The 22,073-nt window shown below is 42.2% G+C and overlaps 1 protein-coding gene across 2 annotated transcripts in view; it reads right to left on the reverse strand.

The window, feature by feature from the left end:
• LOC140477448 (cysteine-rich secretory protein LCCL domain-containing 1-like) overlaps nucleotides 1–22,073 on the reverse strand; it is a 57,133-nt gene that overhangs the window by 8,384 nt on the left and 26,676 nt on the right. Inside the window, exons 7-13 of one of the 2 annotated variants that reach the window (XM_072571378.1) lie at nucleotides 15,569–15,733; nucleotides 14,546–14,606; nucleotides 13,250–13,316; nucleotides 11,090–11,220; nucleotides 8,756–8,799; nucleotides 8,599–8,671; nucleotides 3,212–3,287 (exon numbers count right to left, since the gene is read on the reverse strand). In XM_072571378.1, the coding sequence (XP_072427479.1) occupies nucleotides 3,212–3,287; nucleotides 8,599–8,671; nucleotides 8,756–8,799; nucleotides 11,090–11,220; nucleotides 13,250–13,316; nucleotides 14,546–14,606; nucleotides 15,569–15,733 (617 nt within the window). Of the gene's footprint in view, nucleotides 1–3,211; nucleotides 3,288–8,598; nucleotides 8,672–8,755; nucleotides 8,800–11,089; nucleotides 11,221–13,249; nucleotides 13,317–14,545; nucleotides 14,607–15,568; nucleotides 15,737–22,073 lie in introns of both variants that reach the window. The other variant, XM_072571377.1, reaches the window with a different exon arrangement.

Below are 22,073 nucleotides of genomic sequence, written 5' to 3' on the forward strand. Positions count from 1 at the left end.
AGATGGCACACCTTGGCATACAAAATATGAGGGACTATGGATGTGAAGGGGTGGGGACAAGTGCATAGCCTGGCCTGGTGGGAAATGAGAAACCAGAAGGCATGGGTGGAGGGACATAGCATGGCATTGTGGAAGGGGTTTTTTTCCAAATTATCTTTGAAAAATGTTCCCTGATAGAATCCATGGTTCATGATACCCCTGAGGTGCTGTGGATCATGTCTCTTTAAAGAAATTGACCTGACCCCATGAAAATTGCCACATCAGCATCCCACCCTGTTCCCCGGCCAACATCTCTGTCTCAGACTTGCTGCAGTGCTCCAGTGAAGCTCAGCACCAGCTGAAAGAACAGCATCTCATTTTCTGCTTGGACACCCTGCAGCCTTCTGGACTCAATATCGAGGAGTAGGAGAATCGACATTTCGGAGATTCCTGATGAAGGGCTTGCGCCCATAACATTGACTCTCCTGCTCCCCGGATGCTGCCTGACCTGCTGTGCCTTTCCAGTGCCACACTTTTCAACTCTGACTCTCCAGCATTTGTAGTGCCCACCTTCTCCTGGACTCAATACCGAGTTCAACAATTTTTGGGCTTATTAGCTCTCTCATGGCCTTACCCAATCCCCACACACCAGGCCTTGTCATCATATGTACTGCACACAAACCATTGGCAGCCACTAATAGACCCTTCTTCAGAACTAAACAGTTCTTATGAATAAGACTTTTATAGTCATAAAAACAGAAATTGTTGGGAAATTTCAGCTAGTCATTCTCCTTGGTTGACCTTTACCAAGTCCTTTGTCTGTCCAACTGCGGTTCTCTCCTTTTTCTCTCTTTCTTTGGGCTCTATCATTTACTTCCAGCCTCTGCCCAACCCCATCTTCTGCATAAATGCTAACCTTTTCCGGAAGGGTCACTAGACCTAAACATTAACTCTGCTTTCTCTCCACAGATGCTGCCCGACCTGCTGAGCTTTTCCTGCAATTCTTTTTTTTTTTGTTTCCGATTTCCAGAATCCACAGTTCTTTGGGGTTTTTTGTTTGCTCCATGAAAATTAGATTGGTCATGCCTTTCTCTGCAAAAGGTAAGGAATTCAGATTCATGAGCTGAACCAGCCCACACCCTGAAGAGTTAGTCCCAAAACCTGAAAAACCAGGACTGGGTCAGGAATCCCAGAATTAGGAATCACTTACTATATTTAAAGGGATCCCCAAATCTTCCCAATCAGGTGACAATCCTTGCCCATATTCCTAAAATTGCAAAAGTTGAAAATTGCTGTGCCTGATGAACAAGCCTAAACTATACGAATACTTACAGTTATAAAGCCCAGCAAATAAAAGAAAAGCATTGAATTTGAGCACTATAAAAGTTTTAATACAAGAACTGCGAATGCTGGGAATCAGGGACAAAAACCGAAATTGCTGGAAAAGCTCGGCAGGTCTGGCAGCATCTGTGGAGAGAAAGAGTTAACATTTTGGATCAGGTGACCCTTCCTCAGAATTCCCAGTCACCGGACCCGAAATATTAGCTTGGTTTCTCTCCACAGATGCTGCCAGACCTGCTGAGCTTTCCCAACAATTTCTGTTTTTATGACTATAAAAGTCTTATTCATAAGAACTGTTTAGTTCTGAAGAAGGGTCACTGGACCCAAAACGTTAACTGCTTACTCTCCACAGATGTTGCCAAACCTGCCAAATGTTTCAACAATTGCTGTTCTTGTGATCATAAAAGTCTCATTTGTTTTACAACATGATTGTAGTTGTGTATCATTCAAATTTAAAAAGTAAACCTTATTGTGATGTGCTTCCTCATGCAAAACTTCATCTTCTGCAATCGAACACTGACAACCTAGGCAAGTGGAATTTTAATGCACATAAAATCCTGCGAGTTAGACAAAGATTTGCAGTGAGGGAATGTTAGAAGCAAGAAAAAAACTTAAAGATGAAGATTTCTATTCATTTTGGTTTCTTTAAATGTTAAATTTCAATTCCTTATCCATGCTGTTGTAGTGGAGAACTCCCACTTACTGCATGTCCTTACCACCCATGAGTATAACTTTCTTTCCCTCATTCATTCTAGAAAGAGTGGCTTCGTTGTTCTCTATACCTAGACTGCAAAACTTTCCACATAGTTTTGGCAACAAGAGTAATTATGAATAAATAAATATTGGCATGATTTTTGAGTCCAAACCCTCTGGAAATTGTTGTAAAATGACTAGCTGCTAACAGCAGTGGCACCTTTCTAAGAATATATCATATGAAAACTCAAAAACAAAGGCTGATGTTTCCAAAACAAAAAGACACTCAAGTGCGTGTGTGTATTCTGCTTGGCAACAAACTGCTATTTTTATTTTCAACAGGATAGAGTTTCAAAAGTTTGATTTTAGTTCAGCTGCAAGCAACTTAAACTCTTGGGTGTGGCACAGAGTTGACATTAACACTTTACTCATGGGCTAGAGTCTTATGACATCCCCTAACTGTCAGGGACAGGATGGTAGGACAGGGACGGTGGAGCCATAAACTTGGGTACCATGCCAAAAGCCTTGCTCCACAATAAATTAGTGTTCTGGATGCACCTAGACCCCAAGGACTGCAGTGGTTAAAGAAGGTGACTCATCATCATAGTCTTCTCAAGGATAATCAGGATGGGCAATAAATGCTGACCCAACCACTGATGCCCACATCCGTCAATATAAAACAAAAAGGTAATTTTATGAGTGATGGGGGCAAGTGTGGACCATCCTTGTTCACCCATGGGCCAGCTGATGCCCTGAAGTGACTAATTAATTGATTTTCAATGATCCAAACCCTTTTTTTTTGTCAGCTGAACACATTAATAGTGCCTGTGAAGATTTCCAAGACCCAAATTGTGATGAGGTCAGCCAGGTGGCTTCACAAATATGAATCTTAGAATCTCCACAATACTAAAGGAGGCATGTGGCCATTTGAGTACACACCGACCCTCTGAACAGCATCCCACCCAGGCCCACCCCCTCCCCCATCCCTTCAAATTTAACTATCCTGGGCAATTTCAGGACTTCCATGAGTTCTTAACTTGTCTTCCATTTCTAATAATCCAGATACCTGATGATATGGGCCATTGTATACAAAATACATAAACTATCATATATCAATGTAAACATCATACAACAGTGAGTTTTGAGAAGAACAACTTTAAAAAAAAGTCACTCGGCAAACTATATTCTAACTTCTTACATCGGAATAGATGTGGGTTCCAATGACCCGAGCCAAATGGGGATTTTCTTGCATACAATTTCGTGGACAATATATCCTGAAATTAGAAGCAAAATACATAGGTTCAATATTTCATCGTCATTAGAAGTGGTGACCCTGGTGTTATATAATTTTCACAGTTAAAAAAGTACATATTTTCAAACATAATGCTTAACAAAATGTTTGGGTGCCTGAAGGAATGTTACATTTTATTAAGTGCTTTTCTTAGCAATTTACTGTTCAGCCTATTCCTACACATTTAGGTTAATATTCAAAGACATGGGTTAGGAGCTGATGTAGGCCATTTGGCCCCTCAAGCCTGGTCCAACTTTGAAAAAGATCATGGCTGATCTGATTGCATCCTCAACTTCATGTTCCACATTGCCTCTGATAAACCTTCCCTGGTCCCTTTCTTACCAACAATCTATCCACCTCTATCGCAAAAAATATTCAAAGGCTTTTCTTTCACTAATATTTGAGGAAGAGTGGCATAGACTCACAGCCCTTAGAGAAATATTTCTCCTCATCTCTGTCTTAAATGGAGAACACTGTTTTCAAACAGTGACCCCTACTTCTACTTCCTGGAAGTGATGCCATAGCTCATGCTCATTTGCATATTTATTGTGACAATTCTGTGGCTTTAAGAGGTGTATTTTATGCTTTTAAAGAGACATTTTAAGACAGAGGCGCCAAACTGTCTACTTGCAAAGTCAGTAAACAGGTTGAGAGGCCTTGGGGATTTTTTTTGAAGTTGAACAATAGAAGCAGCCTGGATGGGTGTAGCCAGCTCTCTCAGACCAGGATTTCTGGGTTTTTTTTAGTTTTTAAAGTTTAGCTTTAAGAAGTTGTAGTCGTGGGCTTGAAGAAGTGGAAGCTATTTTCCTTCTCTCGATTACAGTCAAAAACTGAGGGTCCTCTTCCTAGGCTGTTAGATTGCATGTGAGACAAAACCTATTTTTCTGAATTTGCCTTTATGTCAAAGCTTCTGTTGATAGGATGTCACCATATTGGAACAGTTAATTCTTATTAGTTATTGTATCTATTATTCTGATACGTTTTCCAGTAGAGTTGTTATTCTAAGCTCTTCTTTCTTTTCTTGTATTTTAACTATAGTGTTTAAATAAATTGTGTTTCCCTCTTGAACTGTCCTACCTGTCCACTTTCCTTCCCACCTATCCACTCCATCCTCCTCTTCAACCTATCACCACCACCACCCCCCCAACCTTCATCTACCTATCACCTTCCCAGTTACCTTCCCCGCAAGCCCCACCCCTACCCAACTATTTATTTCTCAGGCCATTTCCACTCCCTCACATTCCTGATGAAGGGCATCAGGAAACATCGACTGTCCTGCTCCTGGGATACTGCCTGGCCTGCTGTGCTTTTCCAGCACCACACTTCAACTTAATGTTGAGTAGTTTGACAAATCAAATTGTATCTGGAATATAGTACATTACGTTTGTCTCTAAAATAAGAAAAGTTAGGGTCTAGGCTACATTCTTAAAATATTTTGAGGAGGTCTGGTCTGGTCCATTACATTATCTACAGCTGAGTTTAATTCAATCCACCAAATCTTTCCTTTCACAGTGCACTGCTTGTTTTGCGTAGATGAAACAGGCACCAAAGTGCTTTTGTGCTTTGGAAGATTCTTTGTAAATGCAAATTCCAGTTTTAAAAAATAGATCCACTGTGCAGTTTTCCTATTCCAGAGAGAGCACTTAACCTCACCCAATGGTCAGGAAACTGATGGGATCCAATCAGTTCTGATTTTACAATCCCATCCATTGAGCTCAATAGAAACAAAAATTTGCCCAAGGTGACAGATGATCTGTTCCTTGAAAAGTGCTTAAGGTCAAAACTGCCCCGTGTACATGTCCTAACAGGGCAATGGCAACCCATTGTGCTTCGGTTAAGGGTCCAAGTGGTGTAGGTAGACCACAGTACCATTAGGAAGGGAGATCTATGAACAATGACAATGAAGGAATGGTGCCAGGTCAGTACAGTGTGTGACTTGGAGGGGAATTTTCAGAATGTGGAATTCCCATGCAACTGCATAACCTCGTTCTAGCTGGTAGAGGTTGACATTAACTACTGTGAAGCTGCCGTCGAGATGTTGCAGTGCATCTTGTAGATAATACACATTGCTGTGGTGGTAGATGGAGTGAATGTTAAGACGGTGGATGGGATGCAGATAAATGGATCTGCTTTTAATCTGGATGGTGTCAAGCCTCTTCACAGTTGCTAGGGATTCACCTAGCTGGGTAAGTGCAGTTTTCCATCACACACCTGATTGTGTTTTGAAGGTGTTGGACAAGCTTTGGGGAGTCAGGAGGTGGGTTACTCAGAATTCTAAACCACTGATCTGCCTTTGCAGCAATAGTATTTATATGGAAACACAGAAAATAGAAGCAGGAGTAGGCTATTTGACCCCACCAACCTGCTCTGCCATTCAAGATAATAGCTGATCATAAAGTTCAATACCCTAATTCTATCCGCCCCTCATCTCCCATGATCCCTTTAGCTACAAAAGCTATACCCACCTCCTTCTGGAAGACTCAATGTTTTGCCCTCAACCCCCTTATGTGATAGCGAATTCCACAGGCTCTCTACTCTCTGTATGAATAAATTTCTCCTCATCTCAATCCTAAAAGGTTTACCCCTTATCCTTAAACTGTGACCCCTGATTCTGGACTCTTCCCCCGCCCCCCCCCCCCCAACTGGGAACATGCTTCTGCATCTAACCTGTCTAACACTGTTCAAATTTAATAGGTTTCTATGAGGTCCCACCCCATTCCTCTAAACTCCAATGAATACAATCCCAACCAATTCAATCTCCCCTCCTTCTGCCATCCCAGGAATGAACTGAGTAAACCTTCCCTGGACTCCCTCTGCAGCAAGAACATCATTCCTCAGATAAGGAGACTAAACCTGCCCAATAAATTCCAGGCGTGGCCTCACCATTGCCCTCTCCAATGCAAGAAGACTACCTTGTTCCCATACCTGAATCCTCTCTCTATGAAGGCCAATGTACAGTTTGCGTTCTTTACCTGGTGCACCTCGACACTTATCTTCTACAACTGGTGCATAAGGACACCCAGGTCTCACTGAACATCCCCCTCTTCAAATTTACAGCAATTCAAATAATCTGTTCTCCTATTTTTGCTACCAAAATGGATAATTTCAAATTTACCCACCCACTCAACCTGTCCAAATCAAACTGCAACATCTCTGCATCCTTCTTATAGCTCACCCTTCCACATAGATTTGCATCTTCTGTAAATTTTGAGATATTACATTTAGTTCCCTTGCTTAAATCATTGACAGACATTCTGAAGCGCTGGGGTCTCAAACTGACCCCTGTAGTATCCCACGAGTCACTGCCTGTCATTCTGAAAAAGATCCATTTATTCCCACGGCTGCTCCAATCATATTTTTGGCCAATGATAATCTCCAGGTCATTGACAATGGAATTCAGGATGTTCGTGCTACTGGATATCAGGGGAAGAATTGACTATCTGCCTGATAGTGAGTCAGTCAATGCTTTGGAGCAGACCACAGGACAGGAACAGACCCTGAGGATTTGCATTATGGGGAGAGGCTGGATAGGCTGGGGTTTCTTTCACTGGAGTGTAGGAGGTTGGAGGGGGTGAATTTATAGAGGTTTATAAATTCATGAGGGGCATAGATAAGGTAAATGGCAGGGGTCTTTTCCCTTGGGTGGGGAATGTCTAGACTAGAGGGTATTGTTTTAAGGTGAGAGGAGAAAGATTTGAAAAAAGAAGTGAGGGGCAATTTTTGAGCAATTATTTCTCCCCTACGTGGAGTGGTCAGTGTGTGGAATGAACATTCAGAGGATGTGGTGGTGGATGTGGGTACAGATACAAATTTCAAAAGATGTTGAGATAAGTGCATGGATAAAACAAGGTTTGGAATGATGTGGGCCAAGTGCAGGCAGGTGGGACTAGTTTAGTTAGGGATTACGGTCAGCATGGATGGGTTGGACTGAAAGGTCTGTTTCCTCACTGTACAACTCTATGACTCTCTGGTGCTGAGCTGACAGTTTTTGGAACTGACCTGGGGACAGTGGTTCAGCAATCCCAGAGGGTAGGAAAGGGTCACCAGAACATTCCTGCTGCTCCTGGCGCACAAATTCAAAAGGCATTTGCTCACCTATTTGGCTGCATGGTTTCCAGTGGTTTGAAGTGAGTTTGCTGAACAATGTAGGCAAGGATAAAGTAACAATACGGTTCTTATGAAAATAAATGTGATTTTGATGATATCAAATACTTCAATCTCATAATATATTCCCTTAAAGGTGAGAAAGCATTTGGGATTCTAGAATTAGCCCTAAAGATTACAAACTGCACCTCAACCTCACACTTCGGACTCGAAATGATAACTCTGCTTTATTCTCTTAATTTTAATCTCTTCCCACAGCTGCTGCCAGACCTGCTCCAGCAATTTCTCTCTTTGTTTCTGATCTCCAGCATCTGCAGGTCTTTTTTTTAAATTTCAATCAATGTGTTTGGCAGGCAATGGAATTGCGATGGGGTCCTTCCTGTTTGAATGTGTGTGTCCACGAACTACATTTCCCCCGCCAGCATCCTCCCTAAAAACATCTCGGGGCGAAGTGAGACATTTTCATTGCGTTTCATGAACTGAAACTTGAACCAATTTTCTTCTACTTTTCTCACTACCTACTACTTCCCACACAACCAAAAGTGAACATTTTGAAATTACGCGAGTCAGTTGTGAATTTTGTGTATTTTAATACTCTGCATTTTAAATTCCAGCCTTTATTGTTTAATTCCAATTTTTTTTTTGGGACCGCAATCTCTATGAAACTGCCTTTCCTTTTTATCTATGGGAATGAATGTGGACATCGCTGGCTGGGCCCAACTTAGTGCAGTTGAGATTCACCCACATTGCTGTGGGTCAGCAGTCAGGACACCAGCTTCCTTCCTTGAAGGACATTAGTGAACCAGATGAGCTCTATTCCCCAAAAAGCAAGTCATGACCATCCATAGATTCTTAATTCCAGATTTTTTTTTTAAAAAGTTGCATGCAAATTCCACCCAGGATTTGAACCCAGTTTCCCAGGTTAGACGTCCAACAATAATACCACTAGACCATTTCCTCAGCTTATGCTGAGAATGAGCCAAGTAAAGCTGGATACTTTTTCCAGCTGCTTCATTACCATAACTGGCCAGGAACCAGGCAGTGACCCTGGCTGCACAACTGCAGGAACAGCACAGAGGCTGCAAAACCTCAGACCCAGGAGTAGGCAGGAGAGACAGTGGAAACGAGGACAAGATGCAGAATAAAGACTTAAAATGATAATCAATATGAATCATGTATCAGTCACGTACCTTGGGCAATGGGAGGCTGGTTTCTTGAATGTACACATTTGATGTCCTCTTGTCTCGCAATTAGCAGATTGGACTATGGAGTAGATTAAAATTTAGTTAACAATAGCTGAAATAAGCTAAAATTAAGCTACTTAAAATGTATCTTGAAAGAACTCACCTGTTACTTTAGAAATGGTAAATGAATTGGCAGCTCTGTATTTACTAAAACAAAAAGAGAAATGAGCAAGTTTGTTACAATGCTGAGACTCATACGTGTGCCCATGGCTACGCCTTTGGTCTGGAGGAAGTGGGAGGATTCAAAGGAGAAATTGTTAAGGGTGAGGACCAGTACGGCCAAACAAATGAGAGTGTCGGTGGATGGGTACTGTTGGGGACGTCTGGAGAGGAAAAAACGGAGGGCTTGGAGGCCCTGGTCTTGGCAGATGGAGGTGTAGAGGGATTGGATATCCATGGTGAAGATGAGGTGTTGGGGGCCAGGGAAACGGAAGTCTTGGAGGAGGTGGAGGGCGTGGGTGGTGTCTCGAACGTATGTGGTCTCCTCTACATTGGGGAGACTGGGCGCCTCCTAGCAGAGCGCTTTAGGGAACATCTCCGGGACACCCGCACCAATCAACCACACCGCCCCGTGGCCCAACATTTCAACTCCCCCTCCCACTCTGCCGAGGACATGGAGGTCCTGGGCCTCCTTCACCGCCGCTCCCTCACCACCAGACGCCTGGAGGAAGAATGTCTCATCTTCTGCCTCGGAACACTTCAACCCCAGGGCATCAATGTGGACTTCAACAGTTTCCTCATTTCCCCTTCCCCCACCTCACCCTAGTTCTAAACTTCCAGCTCAGTAACTGTCCCCATGACTTGTCCTACCTGCCCATCTTCTTTTCCACCTATCCACTCCACTCTCTCCTCCTTGACCTATCACCTTCATCCCCTCCCCCACTCACCCATTGTACGCTATGCTACTTTCTCCCCACCCCCACCCTCCTCTACCTTATCTCTCCACGCTTCAGGCTCACTGCCTTTATTCCTGATGAAGGGCTTTTGCCCAAAACGTCAATTTCGAAGCTACTTGGATGCTGCCTGAACTGCTGTGCTCTTCCAGCACCAGTAATCCAGAATCTGGTTTCCAGCATCTGCAGTCATTGTTTTTACCTGGATGAGCCAATGGGAAATGTGAGGTTATGGAGATAGGCTGGGGTTGGTTCTGGGTGAGATGCTGTTCAGAGGGTTGATGCAGACTAGATGGGTCTAATGGCCTGCTTCTATGGAGTTGGGATTCTATGAATGTATAATCACCAAAGTCTGATTGGACCACAGAGCTGCTGTCTCATGTGTGTGTGAGAGAAAAAGAGACACACACACAGAGATAGATAGATAGACAGATAGACAGAAAGATGACTGAGGATGGTTTGAGGGAAGAAATTAAAAAGCACAGTCCTTCGTGGTAATTTCAGATGGTACAGGAGTTCAATCCACAGTGCATCACAAACCAATCATCCAACCAACAGATAATCCTGCATCCAGCCGACTGGTAATCCTATATCCACCAACCGCTAATCCTACAACCAGCTGACTGGTAATCCTGTATCCACCAACTGATAATCCTACAACCCCCAACCAGTAATCCCACACCCAGCCAATCAGTATTACTATATCCAGCAACCGTTAATCCTAAATCCACCAACTGCTAATCCTACATCTAACCAACCGCTAATCCTGCATCCAGCCAACCGCTAATCCCACATCTAACCAACCGCTAATCCTACATCCACCAACCGCTAATTCTACATCCAACCAAACGCTAATCCTACATTCCAGCAACTGCTAATCCTGTCTCTAGCTGACCACTAATCCTGCATTCACCCTGCCATGGTAAAGTTGGGACTTGGAGGATGGTAGAGTTTGTGAGTTTTAAAGATGATGTTCAAGGAGCCTCTTGATAAATTGGAGCAATATACCACAGGTAGCCAGGAGAAAGTGAGGGCTGCAGATCCTGGAGAGTCAGAGTCCAAACGTGTGATGCTGGAAAAGCACAGCAGGTCAGGCAGCATGTGAGGAGTGGGAGAGTCGCTTCAAGGCAGAGGAGATCACACTGGGGTGAGGGGGCAGGGTTTCTGGTATGTAATGCAAACACGGTTTGTCAGTGGCAGAGGGAGTGAATTTTTCAAGGTGACCAATCAGTGCCAAACAAATAAAATGAAGCAGGCAAACCTACTACTCGGTCTTTGTCGGAACCTAGATCCTGTCTGGGCTCCACCCCTTCAATGTTTCGTCAAATGTATCCATTGGTAAGGCCGACATGTACGCTTGTGGAGGATAAACCATTTCATCTGGCTCAGTGTAATGCAAACTGCAGGTCTGGAATGTAACCCAGCAGTGGGAATCGCTGACTCCTCATTTGTTGCTTTGAAGGTTATGTGCCATGGCAATAGGATCGATAACCTTCCTTTAGCATGTTATGAATGATGTCGACTGAGGTCACACCAATACTCACCCATATGATTGGACTCCATTCCTATTGGCTTTTATAAAGAATGGTTTCTTTCCTTGTCTGGTCACATCTACCCAGCCACCTTCATTGTCGAGTACTCCATAATGTATTGCTGCTCTACATAGACTTGATTGCTGAAAGAATGTAAACAAAATGAAAGTAAATATAAGTTAATATATATTAAGTAAATATATATTAAAATAAATAAACCCACTACGGATTTGCTGATGCATTCTAAATGCAATAACACTTTTTTTTTCATTTTTGCAGTAGTTAACCTCTGTATTAAGGACAGTGCATAAGAAGATCTATAATTGGTTAGAGGGAACAAACTAAGACACAAAACCTTTTTCTGCGGGGACGAAGAACTACAATTTGCACTTTACACAAGGTATGAACTGGGTGTTGCGGATATCCCTCACTGACATAGTTCAATGGATGTGAGAGACAAGTCGATGCTCATGCCTGAGAAATCATCATTTGCAAGTTGTCAACAATATTATAAAGGTTTACAGTAGAGGAGGTAGGGATGAGTGGGTGGAAAGTTAGGTTCTCGTGATGACAGTTAAACAGTAATCTTTAAAGGAGAGTACAGATTGTCTGTTTTTGATTAGATTAGATTCCCTACAGTGTGGAAACAAGCCCTTCGGCCCAACAAGTCTACACCGACCCTCCAAAGAGTAACACACCCAGACCCATTGGCACAGTGGTTAGCACTGCTGCCTCACAGCGCCAGAGACCCGGGTTCAATTCCCGCCTCAGGCGACTGACTGTGTGGAGTTTGCATGTTCTCCCCGTGTCTGCGTGTGTTTCCTCCGGGTGCTCCGGTTTCCTCCCACAGTCCAAAGATGTGCAGGTCAGGTGAATTGGCCATGCTAAATTGCCCGTAGTGTTAGGTAAGGGGTAGATATAGATGTAGGGGTATGGGTGGGTTACGCTTCGGTGGGGCGGTGTGGACTTGTTGGGCCGAAGGGCCTGTTTCCACACTGTAAGTAATCTAATCTTTAACTCATGCACCTAACACTATGGGCAATGTAGAATGGCCAATTCACCGGACCGGCACATTTTTGGAATGTGGGAATAAACCGGAGTACCTGGAGAAAACCCATGTGGACACTGGGAGAATGTGCAAACTCCACACAGACACTCACCCAAGGCTGGAATTGAACCTGGGTCCCTGGTGCTGTAAGGCAGCAGCGCTAACCACTGAGCCGCCATGCCGCTGGAGTCATTGCTGCCAGCCTTTTAGGGACTACTTCAGGTTTTACTGTGATGTCCCTTTCATCGTATGTATAGGAGTTGGGATGTTATCATGAGGTTTTACAGAATGTTAGTGAGGCCTCTTCTGGAGTACTGTATCCACTTCTGTTTGCCTTGTTATACGAAGGGCATTGTTCAGCTGAAAGTGTTCAGAAGAGATTTATCAGGATGTTGTCGGGAATGGAGGGTTTGAATTAAAAAGGAGGACTGGAACGTTTTTTCACTGACACACAATTGTTGCTGTGAACTATTGTTACTAAGAATTATCATTGTCTGTCTCTTCGCTGTTCTTTGGGGTTCATCAATTTAACCGTTTAAATTGCAGAAAGGAGAAAAAAGGAATTGCTTTGTGTTTCTTTTTGATGTTGTTATATCAGAAAAGCAGATATCAATGAACATGATCTCAGTTGAAAAATAATGGGCTGAGTTTGTCAACATATAAAATAAACACTTAACTTCACTTGTTTCAGAATCATTAAAAATTTCCCAAATCAAAATGACATTCGGTGCGACTTGGTCTCAGCAGATAGCAACATAAAATGTTTATTCTTAACAATAAAATAGGTGGCTATGAAGTGAATTTCTCCCTCAATATCTTTGAATGTTAAGTGACCGCAATTATAATTGATCATAGAGAACTTAAGATTTAATAAGTTGTTTATTAAAATCAATTGAGCTGCTATTAATTTTAAACAAAAACAAAAATGTCTGGAAGTAATGAACAGGGTCAGTAAATTTGGTAAAAGAAATGACATGCTGTGACATTTTATTGTTTTGTTCTGCATGAATACTGATATTCCGCAATAAACAACATTTCTTTTGCAGAAGGACTGAGTAACTTGCAAAATGTGTAAGTACATAATTGACAAGATTAAGGGCTTTTCACCATATTCTGTTACCTACCATTTCATAATGCAGTGTTCCAATGACTTTTCCTGTACTGTACAAACAACCTGCTGGGCATTCATACCTGTAATCAAGAAATGGCGGAGGACAAAAGGTGAGAATTAGAAACAGAATTAAGTTTTATTCAAGAGAGTCACGGGTAGTTTTATTTGTCATTTCTACTATACACAACGGATACAGTAAAAATGAGACAATGTTGCTCCAATAACAATAACACAAACTACAGTTTAATAATGAATGAACATTAATTTTAAAAACGTTTTAGCAGTAACTCAAAAATGAATTTCAGATGGAATAAAGTGTGATCATACAATGATCAGGAGCCCGATGGCTTGGGGGAAGAAACTGTTGCACAGTCTGTCTGTGAAGGACCGAATGGTCCAGTACCTTCTGCCAGATGGCAGGAGGGAGAAGAGTTTGAGTGAGGGATGTGTGGAGTCTTGCACAATGCTCTTAGCCTTTTGGATGCAGTGTGTGGTGTAAATGTCTGTGATGTCTCAGCTGTCCTCACTATCCGTTGTAGGGTCTTGCATTCCGAGATGATGCCATTCCCAAACTATGCAGTGATATCACATGTATTCAAGTACAGGGGTACAGTGAAAAGTGCCCTATGTCACTACACACAGTGACATCTCAAGTACAAAGTATCTAGGTACAAATCTGAGGTACTAAAATTAGAATAGGTACAAAAATAGAGAAATAAAGAAAACAGCTAAAGTTTCTACATGACATTACATCTACAAAGGCAGATCCTTAGTGACTTGCTTCGGTTTTAATCAACATTTCCACAAGATTTGGGTTTATGATTAGATTAGATTCCCTACAGTGTGGAAACAGGCCCTTCGGCCCAACCAGTCAACACCGACCCTCCGAAGAGTAACCCAGCCAGACCCATTTCCCTCAAACTAATGCACCTAACACTATGGGCAATTTAGCATGGCCAATTCACCCGACCTGCACATCTTTGGATTGTGGAAGGAAACCGGAGCACCTGGAGGAAACCCACGCAGACACGGGGAGAATATGCAAACTCCACACAGAAATTTTATTAAAATGATTTTCTAAATACAAATCTTATACATGTTGGTTGATATAAATTTTAACTGGCTCCAGGTAAAATGTCATGTTGTCTTCTTTTAAATATTGCCTTAATTGTTCATTTTTTGTCAAGCCATTGACAACAAAATAACGAGCTTAGAAAGTGTGTCGAAGATAACTGATATCAATTTATGTATTAGTCATCAAATTTACATTATTTACCCCACTGGGAAAAAAGGATGGTCAATTTCTTACCTATTGCAAGTTGTTCCCTTGCATTGATCACGGAGTTTAGTTTCACAAGACACCAACTGAGCTGAGAAGAGAGATTATAATAAGAATGCATTTTTTATGGATCTGTTTCATGATTTTTTTACATTTTTCCAGAATGAACTTGAAGCTGATACGCTTCTTCATAGGCAAGAGAAAGTGAAATAAAACCTATAATAAGCCGATAAATTAGTCCATTTATACCCAAATGCTTACAGTTAATAACAGTGCAGCAAGAAGGGACTTTTCTTTGGTAATATTAGAACAAAGGGCAAAAACAAAATTTTTCAAATGAACACCTCTGATGCAAAACCATATCGGAGCATATTAGTGTAACCACCAAACACACCTTTCCCCCACTCCCCACTAATCTTTCAGGATTCATTCTCCCCACAACACTCTAGTCCACTCTGTTACATCGAAACATCTACTCCCCTTCCTGTATCATCTCTTTTTCGGCTCTTACCTTCATACCATGTGAGCCCCAATCTCTTTATCTAGATGAAGCAGTAATTTAATTGTAACTTTTCTTCAATTTAATACATATTATTTAAAGCTCGTAATACAGGCTCCTCAGGATTGAAAAGACTGAGTACAGATTGAGTGATCATTTTGCTGAGCCCTTCCTCTCAGGCTGTAATTAGGACCTCAAGCATCCCGTCACTTGCTAATTTAAACTTGCTGTTCCACCTCCACTTGGTCCTCAGCCTCTTAAGCTGCTCTACTAAACATTCAGTAGAAGCTTGAAGCATCACATTTTTAAAAAATTAGACACTTTACAATTGTCTGACGCAACATTACGTTCAGCAATTTCAGATTGCAACCACGGTGATAACATCTGTAACATCCTTCAGTTCTGGCAGTTGATCATCAACCTCAGATGTTATCTCTAGTTCTCTCTCCTCAGAAGCTGCAAAACCTACTGAGTATCTTTGACTATTTTCTGTTCTGGTTTCAGACATAACATCTGCAGTATGTTGTCATGGTATTAGAGTAAGCTGCTCTTACACATTTGTTGGGTATTTATAACCTCATTCAACTCAAGGTGTTCTGTTCTTGAGGGAACGGTTTGTGTTCGAGCTTTCGAATGAGTCCGAGTTCCAGTTTGCTGTCGCTCAACCTCATTGGTTTCCTCCTCTGGTTCTGAAGGAGAGTAATGGTGATCCGTGCCATCTGCTTCAAGGTGAAACAAAAACAGGAGAGAACAGGTCAACACTGAAGGTTGTCTATAATCACATTACACCCTTTCCCAACACAGCAGCGTTTAATGTCAGTCAGAGAAAGCCACAAACACGAATATAATTTTATGTAAACCAGGATTTAATCAGACAGCACTTAGGGTACTATAAACACTTTAGGTTAAATAAACAGAAACTGAATAAGAAATGAAAATGTACAGATGTTAAGAAAACAGAACTTTGAAATCAAGTATTTCCAGGCAGTGACTGCACTAAAAACAGTGTTAGCAACATTTGTGGGTTTAAGCAATGATGCACAACTTAACACACAATCATAGAATCCCTACAGCATGGAAGCAGGCCATTCAGCCCATCAAGTCCACAACAATGCTCCAAAGATACCCAGGTCCCCCATCCTAATCCTGTGACCCCGCATTCCTCATGGCTAACATACCTAACCTGCACATCTCCGGACACTGTGAGCAATATAACCCATTTCTCATAAGAAAATGGAGTCTGTACTGCATTGGACACAATGCCACATTTGGATTAACTGAAGGCAGTTTCACTAAACTGAATTCTACAGAACTGAAGTTCCACAAGATATCCCCTGACATAACGCAAGGAGGAATGGTGAGTTTTAATGGAGACTTGGTCAGTATTCCCACCTCAAACATCACCATGGCAAACTGGTCACACACATCACTGCTGGTGGCAGAGATTTGCTGTACATAACACATTTGCCTGGATAACAGTCACCATATTTCAAAGCAATTGCATGTGAATTGCAAATGAAATTTTCCCGAATGAGACAATACAGTGCACATGAATGTTCTTTTATGCTTCAGTGAAGAATATGTATATAGATAGGAATTGTGACACATCAGAGTTTGAGCATTCTGCACCACAGCAAATAGGAATGGGATGTTTAATCAGGTCTCCAAATCAGGGGTTTATTTCACCCATGACCCATGGATGCTATCAACCTAGCAGAGGATTTTTCTTTTTCCGTTTAAAACAGGGAATGGTGAAGATCAAGTCGAAAGAGCATTAGCAAATGCTTGGAATCAGTTATTGGACCATCGATAGAATACAAGAAAGAAAAAAAAAAGGAAAAAGGCTCAGGTCTGGTTGGAAACTACACAACCAAATTAACTTCCCAACCATTCAAAGCAGAATCATTGAATCTCTACAGTGACAAAGCAGGCCATTCAGCCCATCGAGTCCACACTGACCCTCTGAAAAGTATTGTACTCAGAACTGCCCCAATCAATAGCTTTGGGTTGGGCAAGTTTCTCCAGCTCTTTTGCCTAATCACCCAACACTCCTATAGGACTGTTATCCCATCATGTTCTATTTTTGTAGCCAAAGTTAAAAATCACACAATGCCAGGTTCTAGCCCAACAGGTCTATTTGGAAGCACTAGCTACTGGAGCGCTGCTCCCTCAGCAGATGATTGCCTTCTGTGGCCTACTTCTGGTCTTTGAAGCAGCCTCCTGGCTGCTAAAACACAGTCGATTGCTAATTTTGCCAAACAGCAAGGGATGCTGGGTACTTTAACCAAGTGAAACTCTGAAACCACAAAGCAGAGACATCAGACACAATGCAACACAGCCACCAGGTGCTGATGACATCAGCAGAATGTAAAAAGCCAACAGTTATCCTGGAAGGACACATCCACAAGAACTTATCTACCAAACAAAGGAGGGCCCAGACAGAAAGGCACTGGGTTCTGCCGCACCAAAAAAATCTAACAGCGGCAACCCAACTGAAAATGTTTCAAAGTATTAAGTGAGTCTTCCTGATTGGCCAGAACTATAGAAGGTTCCTGAAAACAAACCAAAAAGGTATAAAAACAGAGTTCACCTGCAGACCGATTCTCTTTGGACTTTCTGGAGATCTTCCAAGAAGATCAGCAAAGCAAAAGGCAAAGATTAGCTACTGCACAGAGAAGGGTGGGGTGGGGGCTGGGAACGGAGAAAGCAGCTTCATAGTCAGAGAGAGAGACACAGAAAGAGAGAGAGAGAGAGAGAGAGAGAGAGACACACACACAGAGACAGAGAAAGAGTGAGACAGAGAGCGAGACAGAGACACAGAGAGAGTGACACGAGAGAGAGTGACACGAGAGAGAGTGACACGAGAGAGAGTGACACGAGAGAGAGTGAGTGAGTGAGAGTGTAAATCTACAAAAGACTCAGGAAGCATTGCAAGTTTAAAGGCCCGAATTGGATTAGAGATAGTATCGTTTAGTATTCAAGGTTATTTTAACTTGTTTCCGACAAGTTAGAATTGTTTACATTGGTAATGGCTTATGTTGGTCGTGATTTGAGGACATCAGTATTGTGGGACTCCTGGGTAAATTCATTTATAACATTCTGATTGGTGTTGTGTGCAGCCCCTAGGCCACAGGGACTTGCATTGCCAGCTGCAGAACAAAGTGGATGTTGGGAAGATGTTTCCATTGATAGGAGAGACTAGGACCCAAGGGCATAGCTTTAGAGTAAAGGAAACAGCCTTTAACATGGAGATAAGAAGAGATTTCTTCAGCCAGATAATGGTGAATCTGTGGAATTCATTGCCACTGAAGGCTTTGGATGCCAGGTCATTGAGTATATTTAAAACAGACAAGTTCTTGATTGCCAAGGGGGTCCAAGGTTAAGGGGAGAAAGTGGGAAAGTAGGATTGAAAACCTATCAGGAGGAGAAAGTGAGGACTGCAGATGCTGGAGAATCAGAGCTGAAAATGTGTTGCTGGAAAAGCACAGCAAGTCAGGCAGCATCCAAGGAACAGGAGAATCGACGTTTCGGGCATGAGCCCTGGGCTCATGCCCGAAACGTCGATTCTCCTGTTCCTTGGATGCTGCCTGACCTGCTGTGCTTTTCCAGCAACACATTTTCAGCTTTGAAAAACCTATCAGTCATGATTGAATGGTGATGCGGACTCGATGGACCGAATGGCCTATTTTCTGCTCCTATGTCTTATGGCCTCACTTGTTTTAAGGAGGGATGAGACAACATCCTCATCTTATGGTCTTTTGACATCCCTTATTGATTTCTTGGTGACTATATTACATTAATAACCAGAGTACTTCTTGATACATGGATGCACTGTCCTTTATCATTCTTGACTGATAAAGTCTCATCAGCAGAATGTAAAAAGCCAACAGTTATCCTGGAAGGACACATCCGCAAGAACTTATCCACCAATCAAAGGAGGGCCCAGACAGAAAGGCACTGGGTTCTGCCGCACCAAAAAAATCTAACAGCGGCAACCCAACTGAAAATGTTTCAAAGTATTAAGTGAGTCTTCCTGATTGGCCAGAACTATAGAAGGTTCCTGAAAACAAACCAAAAAGGTATAAAAACAGTTCACCTGCAGATCGATCTCTTTGGACTTTCTGGAGAACTTCCAAGAAGATCAGCAAAGCAAAAGGCAAAGATTAGCTACTGCACAGAGAAGGGTGGGGTGGGGGCTGGGAACAGAGAAAGCAGCTTCATAGTCAGAGAGAGAGAGAGACACAGAGAGAGAGAGAGAGAGAGAGAGAGAGAGAGAGAGAGAGAGAGACACGAGAGAGAGAGAGAGAGAGAGAGAGAGAGAGAGACAGAGAAAGAGCGAGACAGAGACATGAGAGAGAGTGACACGAGAGAGTGACACGAGAGAGAGTGACACGAGAGAGAGTGACACGAGAGAGAGTGACACGAGAGAGAGTGACACGAGAGAGAGTGACACGAGAGAGAGTGACATGAGAGAGAGTGACACGAGAGAGAGAGTGAGAGAGTGAGGTTCCTGGGTTCAATTCCAATCGCGGGTGACTGTCTGTGTGGAGTTTGCACATTCTTCCTGTGTCTGCGTGAGTTTCCTCCCACAATCCAAAGATGTGCAGGTTAGGTGAATTGGCCATGCTCAATTGCCTATAATGTTTAGGGATGTGTAGGTTAGGTGGACTAGTCAGGGGTAAATATAGAATAACACGGTAGGGGAATGGGTCTGCATGCGTTACTCTTCGGAAGGTCGGTGTGAACTTGTTGGGCCAAAGGGCCTGTTTCCATTCTGTAGGGATTCTAAGTACTCTAAGTGTATGGGTTTATCCAAGGCTTGATACAAGTTTAATACAACAACATGTTTATCTTATTAGAAATAAATCAGAAGGCTCGATTAGCTAAGTCATGGGGGAGCAAATGGCCCGGCAGTATTATCGCTAAACTATAATTTCAGAGATCCAACTTCAAATCCCACCTTTGAAAAATTTGAAAAAAGATCAGGAATTAACTGTCTAATGATGATCATGAAACCATTGTTGAAAAAAGGCATCTGGTTCACTAATGTCCTACTGAGAAGGAAACTGTTGTCGTTACTTGGTTTGGCTTACATGTGACTCCAGACCCACAGCAATGTGGTTGACTCTTAACTACCCTCTGAGCAATTAACGATAGGCAACAAATACTAGCCTTGCCAGCGACACCCTCATCCTGTGATGTATGCTCAGATCCCTTTGCCCCTCTATTCTTTCTTAGGTTCTTACTTTCTAACTTATAAATAATCTAAATTTTATCACCAGAATGTAGTGCCTCACACTTATCTATGTTAAAATTAATTGCCAATTAAGTGCCCATTGTACTATAGATATAATTGCTTCTGGATAACGTTCAAATTTAAACATTCTCTTCAACCTTATTTGCAAAGGTAAACCATTCTAGTGAATAGAATATGAGATGGCATTCTGCTAATGAAAATCTCTGAAATTACAGTACGTCCAATTTTTTTTGGAGTTGTATTTTTTTATATATGTACAGGCCAGATCCAAAGTTTTACAGATATTGCAGGACCTTGTAAAACTCAATTCATGTTCATGAGCTGAAGTTGATAGGAGCATAACTATTTTGAATTGAAGTTTTAGCCAATTCGTGCATTTGATTGCCCTGATTATGTTTAATTAGATTAGATTCCCTACAGTATGGAAACAGGGCTTTCAGCCCAAGTCCACACTGACCCTCTGAAGAGTGACCCACCCTATATATACCCTGACTAATGCACCTAAGTCTATTGGACTACGGGCAACTTACTGGACCTGCACATCTTTGGACTGTGGGAGGAAACCAAAGCACCAGAGGAAACCCATGCAGACACAGGGAGAATGTGCAAACTCCACACAGACAGTTGCCCAAGGCAGGAATCAAACCCAGGTGCCTGGCGCTGTAAGGCAGCAATGCTAACCATCGTGCTGCCCACTTCATAAGTAAAGAAGGAAAGGTTTTCCTCGGATTTCAGAGTTAAAAATCACACAACACCAGGTTACAGTTCAATAGGTTTATTTGGAAGCACTAGCTTTGGAGGTGCCATCTCTTCATCAGGTGATCTGCCAAAGAGGCAGCTCCTTGAAAACTCGTGCTTGCAAATATAATCTGCTGCTGTGAGATTGTTAACTTTGTCCAGCCCAGTCCAACACCGACACCTCCAATCAGATTTTAGAAGCTAATTTAAAACTAAAACAAGAAGAATTTCAGTGAGAAAAGACTCTGCAAACAGTGTTGTCAGATTCTGCAGGTCACTCAGTTCAAAGTTAATTGCAATTTCTGACGAGGGCTGTAACTGTAAAAAACATGCAGTACAACAGCGAGGGGTATGTATAAAGTGCTGGCTAGAATTGGGAGAGATAAGCAAGCAAGAAAGAAAACACAGGCATTCAGAAATCCACAGAATGAAACATGCACAAGTAATAGAAGTTAGAGTTCATTTTCTGCAGTGGTTAATCTCAAAAATTGCCAGCAAGATCTCACATGTAGATACCGGAAGGCAGTGATTTTCGGATACCTACTGACAGGCTGCAACACCTCACTGCTAGCACATGACCACACAAAGATTTGCTAATTTTCTGAAAACAGGAAGAGCACAACTGCTAATTGTGACCTTACTGTGTGAATTAAAATGACCTGCATATTTCAAATCTCAATATAATTCAGCCCAATTGGTGGTAAGGCAGGCATGATGTCTAATTCTCTCATTCGCCCTCACAATAAGGCATCATCACAATCTTTACAACAAGATCCTGACAATATTGTTGCTCCCAGCAGATGACCTGCCTACCTTTTTTTTCTGAGGAAGAGAGGGTGCTGTCCTTCTGTAGCAGTATTGTGTGGTGTTGCTGCTGGCTGAAGCTTTGAAAATATATTTCCTGGTTTGCAAAGTACTATGGAACCTTTAGATTCTAAAAATCTGCGCCATGCTTCCTCAACAAACTTAGTGTCCAAAACTCCTCATAGTCTGTTTTACAAATGGGTGCAACACAAAGCAGTTTTATCCCAAGATACCACATAAAAAGCTCGACATAAAATATA

The sequence above is a fragment of the Chiloscyllium punctatum genome, chromosome 5, assembly GCF_047496795.1.
Source record: "Chiloscyllium punctatum isolate Juve2018m chromosome 5, sChiPun1.3, whole genome shotgun sequence".
Lineage (NCBI taxonomy): Eukaryota > Metazoa > Chordata > Chondrichthyes > Orectolobiformes > Hemiscylliidae > Chiloscyllium > Chiloscyllium punctatum.